The following is a 9,329-nucleotide window of genomic DNA, read 5'->3' as shown; positions in this document are numbered from 1 at the left end:
AGCAAACTAGCAGGACCATCCAACTTAACACATTCGGTGGCATTTGGAGCCACGGTGGGGAAAACAGGCTCCCTAGTTAATTTCACACTTCCTCTATACATTTCAAAAACCAAGGTGTGATTCTGCCGCTGGATTTTTAAAAGACCTTCAGAAGGCAAAATGCCAGGTATTCTGCAAACTCCCTGCCTTAAAAGAGTTTTCTGTTGCCTGGTGTCTGTTTGCCGTGGGGAATCCCAATCTGCTCAGTTAAAGCAAGGCCTTTAAGCTTCTGGAAGGATATTTCCTGCTCATTAAGGCTCTGGCTTTCCTGGAGCTGCTGGCCTTTGTCATTCTGAGTGTGGGCATGTTGGAAGCACAACTCAGGAAAATTTGCTGAAGAGGAAGGCAAGAGGGAAATCGGCATTCGCTGTGTGTCTGCTGGGTGCTGTCTTCTGGAAAGCCCTCTGAAGTAAGAGTCATAACTGTCTGCATTTGACATGCCATGGAATCCAAGCCCAGAGGGGTTCCCTGTCCCTACACCACGCTGCTTCTCCACCAGGATACCCCATCTGCTCTGAAACGTCTAGGAGGTCTTGCTGAATGGGGATGGTGGCCCTCTGGGGCACCCTGGGACTCTCCACCAGGGCCCTGGGCCACCACCTCCTTGCTGCAAATTGCCCCAGGTTTGTTTTCTTTGGCTCCCTCATTAATGAGTTCCACAGGACAATGCTAAGTCTAGTTAGGCAGCCTTAATTGGTTTAGTTACAACAAGATAATTCCTTTTTTCTTCTCTTGGAGGCCTTTTTGTTTAAAGACATTTTAGCTGGAAGATGCTAATTATCAATGAGGAGAAAGTGACACCTGAAGAGTTCATTTTCCATCTTGGTCCTTGGTGTCTCCTTTGAACTCCCCCCACCCGGCCCTCTTTCCCACTTTATCACTTCTCCCCCACCATCATAAAAGGGAGCTTGCCCTGGCTGGCGGCAGAACTTTCTTTCTCACTTGCCAGGGAGCCGTTCTCTCTGCAGCTGTCTCCCAGGCATGGACAACCTGCGTGAGACCTTCCTCGGCCTCGAGGAGGGCTTGGGCCCCTCCGACAGCCCCGGCCTGCTGTCGTCCTGGGACTGGAACGACAGGGCAGGGCCCTTTGAGTCGAACGAGGCCTCCCCCACTCAGAGCCTGTCTCCGGCTCCATCGCTGGAGTCCTATGCTTCTTCTCCCCGTCCAGCTGTGGCTGGGCTGCCCTGTGGGCACGGAGGTGCCAACAGTGGGGGCAGCGGTGCCTGCGGTGGCCGTGGGACCGGTGGCCTGGGGGAGGTGGACTACAACGTGTTAGCCTTCCAGCCTGCCTATCTGCAGGGCGCTGGTGGCCCCAAGACCCAGAAGGGCGCCAAAGTCAGGATGTCCGTGCAGCGGAGACGGAAGGCCAGCGAGAGGGAGAAGCTCCGAATGAGGACCTTGGCCGATGCCCTGCACACCCTTCGGAATTACCTGCCACCTGTCTACAGCCAGAGGGGCCAGCCGCTCACCAAGATCCAGACGCTGAAGTACACCATCAAGTACATCGGAGAGCTCACAGACCTCCTCAACGGCGGGCGAGAGCCTCGGCCCCAGAGCGCTTGAGCTCCACCCCAGGACCACGACCCATCCTGGCCCCTGGGAGGGGACAGGAGAGCTTTCAAGACCTGGACTAGCTCACGCAACAACAGCGCGTAGTTATTTTTTTTAATAGAGTAAGCGTGGTGACTTTGTGGTCTGAAAAGTCCCGAGGGAATTCCCACTGGGAACACTTAACAGCCAGACAAGCAGGTATTTTCTCGTTTTCTCATGGTTTCTCAGGAGCCTGGTGCCTTTGCGAAGAGACAGATTGCTGTGCCCTTCTCTGCCTGTCCGAGGTATTTTAGAGGGCCGATGACTTTAAATGCATCTTGTCCGTAAAGTAAAATTGTCACGATTAATCTTCTCTCCTTATTTTGGTGGTGGGAGCTTTCTTTCTGTTGCCGACTAAACCCATATTTTGTGTAGCATCCAGCGTGACACCTGGATTCTTATTTAGAAAGATGTGTATCAAGTAAAGGGCTATAGCATTCCTGTTTTTATTTTGTCTGTGTGCTTGTGTGTGTACTTGTGTGTGTGTGACTAAAACCGTGCCTTTTCTTTTGCAGGAGCCCAAATCACGTAAATGCAGAAGGAATTAGCGTCATGGTAAATAGCAAGGCACAGGCAGACAGACCTCATTAAGATACAGTGAAGTACAGGCCAGCCCCTCCTCTCTTCATGCGGGGGACAGGAGGCTGCACACGCCCGCCGGGGTTTGAGCGAGCGGGTAGGAAGGAGGAGGAAGGTAGGGGGTACTCAGCACCACAGCGTGGGCCTGAAGCAGGGCTGGGTGGGGGGCAGGCACGGCCTGGGCCAGGCCTGCAGTGACAATAACGTCACAGAGTCCCTTCGCGGAGTCCTTTCTCAAATGGAGAGATTGGTTCAAAAAAAGTAAGACTATTTTAGTTCTATAGATGAGTGAAAGTGTTGGGATTATAATTCAAGTCTGTCTCTAGCCCCTCCAGAGGTATTTGTTCTTCCTCCGCACAATCAGCCCTCCTGCACCTATACACAAACACACATCCCTACTTCACAGGGGGGCCTTGTCTGGGGGCTGGTGAAACACACTCTCGCCTTGGCTAATGTGAGTGGCACAAGCAGTCCAAAGGGGGCTTTGAGTGGAAGGAAGTTCTCAAAACCTTTGAACTAAAAAGGCTTTTTTTCTTTTTTTAAGGCTACCTTTTTCTCCAAATGGTTATTAACAATTGATACTTTTTTTCCCCAGTGAACAGTCTGTTAATGTTTCCTGTCATTTCTTTTCCTATTGGTGATTTTTCTTTCTCTCTCTTTTTTTAAATTTTTCTTTTTTTGAAATGACATTAACAAAAGCAGTATATGTGTTCACAGTTTAATGTATAACTTTTCCACTTTTTTTTCTTTGTGGGTACAAACATTTACAAATAAATAGAGGCAAACATACACTTAAAAATACCTTGAGTTCTGCAAACTGCTTTTTTTTTTTTTTTTTTACTTAGCAATACATAGTAAATTCCTTCTCATTTAACAGAGATAAATCTGAGATGTAAGTGTCATTATTACTTTGATTTTATAGATGGAAATGGAAGCACAGATTTGCTCTGAGTTACACATGTGAAGAGCAGGGTGGAGATCAGAGGGTCAGCGTGCCAGAGCACAGGTATTAACATAATTTAAGAGTCACCTTTTGAATAATACTTGGGCTGTTTCCCTTTTTTACTCCCCCAAAATGCTATGGCAATCATCACAGACCATTATATTTATCCGTGGTAATTTTTTGTAGCCTGGAAATTTCCCACCAATGGGATGCCCGGATCAGAATATATGCACATTTTAAATTTAAATAAATACTATTAGAAGACTTTTATAAAAGTTTGTAGTTATTTATGGGGCCCCAAACCTGATGCAACAGAACTAGCTGTCCCACACTGCCACTGGATGTTGCTAACCTTCTGAATACTTAATAGATTAAAAAAATGGCTATGTCACTGTTGTGTTAATTTTAATTTCCCTATCTACTATTTGAGACGGTGCGTTGTTTTTTAGTTTACATGACTTCTGTTCATTTTGCTTCCTCTTCTGTAACTTGTCAGTTAATATTCTTTGCTATTTTTCTACTGGGTTACTTGTCTTCTCATTAATTTGGGAAAGTTCTTTGTACATTATACATATTGAAAAGATTTCCTCCTTATCTATCATTTTGTCATAGTACCATGTTTATGGTATCATATATTTATGCTTTTGAATGTGGTGTCCTTTTGCTCTATGAAGCTTTTCATTTTTATATGGTCAAACCTCTCCCCCTTTTATCACTTATTTTTTTTTTCTTTTGCTTAATTTTTCCCAGTTCCAAGGCTATCCAAATGTTATGGGTTTTTCAAATATTTTCATAGTTATTTACATATGTATCTTTTTATATTAAATATAATTTGTTGTCAAATTGGTTTCCATACAACATCCAGTGCTCATCCCAACAGGTGCCCTCCTCAGTGCCCATCATCTACCTTCCCCTCTCTCCCACGTCCCATCAAGCCTTAGTTTGTTCTCTGTATTTAAGAGTCTCTTATGGTTTGTCTCCCTCCCTCTCTGTAACTTTTTCCCCCTCCCCCTCCTCCATGGTTCTCTGTTAAGTTTCTCAGGACCCACATATGAGTGAAAACATCATATATATCTTTAATATACCTGCATTTTATTTTTGTCTATAGTACAAAGAAGGGATATAACTTTATTTCTCATTAGTGTTGTTATAACCGAAGAATAAATATATCTTGTCATCAGGGATGGTGGGTTGTGGGACAGTTGCTGAAATGTCATTCTATGTCTACAAACCTTCATCAGCTTCTCATATATTTGTTGCTGGTGCTTTATAAAAGGAAAGTGTTGGGCAGTATATCAAGATTTTCTTCAAGGGACTCTGCCCTGTGCATTTGTAGCGAGAGTATATGTTCGTGCACATGTATATGTATTTGTGTGTGTGCGTGTGTGTGTGTGGTTTAATGTGTGGGGGGAGGAAGATTAGGGAAGATAGTAATATGGGGAAGGGGATGTCTAGCCTTTGATCAAGTTTTAGCTAGTTATTTTCCTTGCTGTTTTGAAAAGAGTGGGACCCAAATGCTCTTGGCTTTTGAGTTTTTCAAGATCGAGCATTAAGGATGGTTTATAAATAGGGGCGCCCGGGTGGCTCAGTTGGTTAAATGTCCAACTTCAGCTCAGGTCATGATCTTGTGGTCTGTGAGTTCGAGGCCTGCATTGGCTCTGGGCTGATAACTCAGAGCCTGGAGGCTGGAGCCTGCTTCAGATTCTGTGTCTCCCACTCTCTCTGTCCCTCACCCGTTCGTGGCTCTGTCTCTCTCACTCTCAAAAATGAATAAATGTTAAAAAAAAAAAAAAGAAAGAAAAAAAAGAATGGTTTATAAATAGCTTGGGTAATTTTGGTTGCCCTGGGGACCAGATTCTGTGGATGAGTAAGGAACTGCTTGTTCTCACTGTCCAAAAACCTGGAAAGCCACAGACTCACCTACTAGCTGGGCCTGCCCTCAAGACTCCAAGGTGCCCATGGGAGGGGAGGCATGTGGAACACGAGGAGAAGGTGAGCGCTCTGTGGGAGGGGGCTTCTGGCGTGGGGCCTTGTCTCACAGACACGGTTGAGCCCAGCACAGCTGCAGTCCTCCCCAGACAGGCTCCACAGACCGGGCCCCGTCCGGCAGAGACAGCTGTATACCGGCGTCTGCCTCCCGCGGCAATGCCCCCACGAAGATGCCTCCCTTGTGGGGAAGATAGCTGGATCAGGTCCCTGATCCCTCTAGGGAGCATTTACGGGCAGTTGGCCGGGCAAAGCTCATAAATAGGAGCAAGTTATTTCTGGTGCTTGGATAGGGAACCACAGATTGTGTGTGCCTGTTATGTTGTCCTCAGATTTTCATATTTATTATTTCACGTAATCCTCCTAACAAGCCCAGGAGGGGGCATTATTGATCCCATGTTGAGGGTGAGGAAACTAAGATTTGGGCCAGCTAAACAGTGCAAAGCCCCACGATTAGTGGCACATGGTTGACTAGTTGGCTGGAGGGTTCAGCTCTAACTCCAAAGCTGAGGCCCTTCCTTCCAGCTCACTCTGGGATGCTGTGTGCTGGGCAGTGGAGAGCTTTCTCGGCAAACGCTCGCTCCCAGGCTTCTCCACCATTTTTCTCTGCTTCCCCGTCTCTGGTACCCTCATTTCTTTCACCATCGGAAGCATTTCTGAAGAGGCTGTCATTTGTCTTGTCCTCTGAATTTTTTCCCTTTGAACCTCTGCCTCTGCCCCAAACGTTTCCTCAAAAATCCCTTTCACTTCCTTGCTGGCACCGAGGATGAACCACAGAGGAAACCTCACTTCTGTTCATTTGTGTTCAATAAAGTGTTCCACAATTCACACCGGGCTGAGGATTCTTTGTTCTTCTTGTCGTTTCTGCCACGAGCTAATCAGCAGAGAGGCCAGAGCAGGGGGGGGGGGGGGGGATCCTTCGCAAATTGACAAGTAGACAGAATTGCCTTTACTTTAGAATATTAAAAAAAAAAAAAAACAGCAAAAGAAAATGCACATGCAAGTGAGTTTTGGCGTCGCTGCCTTTGAGGTCCTGTTAGAGTAGCTTCTATGTGCCAACTCTGAGGTGTCATCTGATTCCTACACACACTCCAGGCTGCAGGACAGGCTGAGCTTGGACCCCAGACGGGCTTCAGGGCACCCAGAGTCTGGCACTCTCCTCCTGTCCTTCTCTGAGAATCTGAGGGGCTGCTACGTCAAAAATGAGATGTTGATGGGGCGCCTGGGTGGCTCAGTCGGTTAAGCGGCCGACTTCGGCTCGGGTCATGATCTCGCGGTCCGTGAGTTCGAGCCCCGCGTCGGGCTCTGTGCTGACAGCTCAGAGCCTGGAGCCTGTTTCAGATTCTGTGTCTCCCTCTCTCTGACCCTCCCCCGTTCATGCTCTGTCTCCCTCTGTCTCAAAAATAAATAAACGTTAAAAAAAAATGAGATGTTGAAGCTGAAGCAGTGCTTCCTAGAGAACCTGGAAGGACTTGATCTTGATATTTTCGTTCCAGAAAGGCCGTTAAACTGTGAGCTGGAAGAAAGCAAAAAACTTCTGAGGAAGTGGGGGGAAAAGGCAATTATTTGTTTGCTTCTTGGGTTTGGGTTTGGAAACTATTGGGTTTGGAAACTATTGACTGCCCTTCCCCTAGCAGAGCCTCCCGCTAAGTTCTGCAAATGAACTCTATTGACTTCTGTTTTCCTTCATTGAGTGAAGAGGGCAGAGGGCAGGGCCGGGGTCACAAGAGGAAAGCACCACCACGGGCTATTCCCAGCAGAGCCAATGCCAGTTGTGGATCCATCCTGCGAGGTGGGAGGCTCAGGGCCAAGTTCTTTACATACTCTTTCCCCTTTAACTTTGACAGCTAACAATTGCGGAGGGCTATTATCAGGCCAGTTTGCAAATAAAGAAACGGGATCAGAGAGGTCAAGTCACCTTGCCCAGGGTCACATAATTGGTGCAGAGCCCAGAGTTCCACCGGATCTGCTTGACTCCTTCCTCTGGCCATTCGAGGCTCCACGTGCCAGCAGTGGAGAGACACACGCCAGAACAGTCTCTGCAGTCAAGTCTTTCCCACGAGCCTATGCTCTCGTTTGAGGAAGTGTGCTTTTGCAGGGTCCAAAGAACTCATCAGGACTTACACAGATCAGGGCATATTCTAAGTTGTGATTCCCTTTCTATTCTCCTCCTACACGATGTGGAGCATGGTCGTGATTCTCTCTTTCAAGATACAATGTGTGGGAGGGTTTTTTTTTTATGTTTATTTATTTTTGAGAGAGAGTATGAGTGGGGAAGGGGTGGGAGAGGGTGGTGGATAGAGGATCCAAAGCAGACTCTGTGCCGACAGCAGAGAGCCCCACGCAGGGGTTGAACCAACGACCCACTAGATCATGACCTAAGCTGAAGTCCAACGTTTAACCAACCCAGGCGCCCCTCCATTATTATTCCCCTTCATAATTCAAGTGTGTAGGAGTTTTGTAACGACTTTCGGGGGTATTTGTATGCCTCCAGAGGTATCATAAACCAGATTTCAAGAGATACCTGCTCATAGGGACTACAGCTTACACACTCTTTTCCTTCGGTTTCTTTTAGGCCCCAAATGACAAAACTGAAATGGCAATCATAATAACGGCCACCACCACAACTAATATTTACCGTGTGCTTACTCTGCGTAAGGCACTCTTCTAAGCACTTTATAGCAAACAGCTATTTTGACCCCCTATCAGGTAAGAGACAGCTCCTCGAACGACCCTATAAAACAAGGACTAACGTTATCCCCATTTTGCAGATGGGGAGGCGGAGGCACAGAGAGGCGAAAACTTATCTAAGATGGTACAACTTGGAGGCAGCAGACCCAGGACTGGATCCCTGGTGGTCATGCTCCACCCCTGGCCCTTACTACCACTCCACTGTGTCATCCCACTGCTTTCGTGATTACAAAGCATTTTACTTACATCATCCTGTTCCTAATCTAAACCTCATTACACATGAAGTTGAACAGGGACCGCCATGTCCCTTTTACAGATGAGGAGGTTAAGGCTTATCATGACAAGATATCACAGCGCTTAATAAACGGCAAGGCTGGCATCAGAATCCTAGTCTGGCTCGTTCTGGCTAAACGCTTCTGTCTCCTGAGAATATCTAGTTGTGCCCTGAAGCCTGCCCCCAAAGGCATCTTTCTCAAAACAGGTACATTTCTTCAAGGTGGGTTTTGCCTGAAACCTTTCCGAATTTTTGAATCTAATCAGCGCGCACTCAGAAAACAACCAAATCCGCAGGTAGGGTAGGGTGATGAAATCCTAAACCCTTGAACAGAATTTTATTCTCCCTCATAATTCAAGATTTTGCATCCCCAGGACCCCCCCACGATTTTTACTGTGCATCTAATTACTTCTAGCAGAGAAAGTAGACGAAATGTAAGTAACTTCAGGTCAAGGAAACTAACAAACATCACGTGTAAAGGCACGGAGGTCTGTCCGAGCAGCAGGATTTGGGGGATCCGCTGTGGGCTGGTTTGGCCCAAGCACAGGGTCGGGCTGGAGGCTCAGGGAGAGCCAGACGCTGCGGGCTCGAACATCCTCCAAGCTGTCACGGAGAGGAGCCGACTCTCAGCCTGGGGGCAGCCCCTCACTCACGGGCTAACTGGGGGGCCAGCTCCCCGGGGCCCAGGCACAGCAACGGGCGTAGAACCTCCCACACGCGGAGTGAACGATGGGCAGCGTCCCACGTGGCTCAGTCACTAAATGCCCGAGTGTTTCCCGTTTTGCTTCGGCCAGTACTGCTTTTCGTACCTGTGACGGAGAAATCCAGCGCTCAGTGACCATGCTTACAATCTTCTTCCTACTCGTGTCTGTTTTCTCTGCCTCTCACAGCTCCTTTCCTTCAAACCCTGCGAACAATTCCTTCCCGGGTGTGCCCACGTCACCCTTGTCCTTCACCCCTCTGTCTCCCCAGCACCCCCAGCCTTCGGTACTTGCCCCTCCCTCTGTTCTGCACCACACCTGCCCAGCCTAGCAGGGGAAGCCGGGAGACTAAGCAGACACAGCCGGAAACTTCTTTGGTGGCAGGTTACACTCATTCAACGGTCGTCCTGTCCCATTGGTGAGGACAGCACTGGGTGAACCGGCTTGCAGTTAGGGTCTCTTTCATGGTCTGTGTGCTGCAGATTATTAACCATACGTGTCTCTGGCTGAGTACCAGGCCTTGTGG

The 9,329-nt window shown here is 47.9% G+C and overlaps 1 protein-coding gene across 1 annotated transcript; it reads left to right on the top strand.

The window, feature by feature from the left end:
• The first annotated feature begins 233 nt into the window (after positions 1-233).
• MSGN1 (mesogenin 1) lies at positions 234-2,236 on the top strand. Its single transcript, XM_045053335.1, has one exon. It carries the CDS (start codon positions 1,021-1,023, stop codon positions 1,600-1,602), a length of 582 nt encoding a protein of 193 aa, XP_044909270.1. The 5' UTR covers positions 234-1,020; the 3' UTR covers positions 1,603-2,236.
• Positions 2,237-9,329: the final 7,093 nt, after the last annotated feature.

The sequence above is a fragment of the Felis catus genome, chromosome A3 (genome assembly GCF_018350175.1).
Source record: "Felis catus isolate Fca126 chromosome A3, F.catus_Fca126_mat1.0, whole genome shotgun sequence".
Lineage (NCBI taxonomy): Eukaryota > Metazoa > Chordata > Mammalia > Carnivora > Felidae > Felis > Felis catus.
This window is presented reverse-complemented; position numbering and strand designations above follow the sequence as displayed.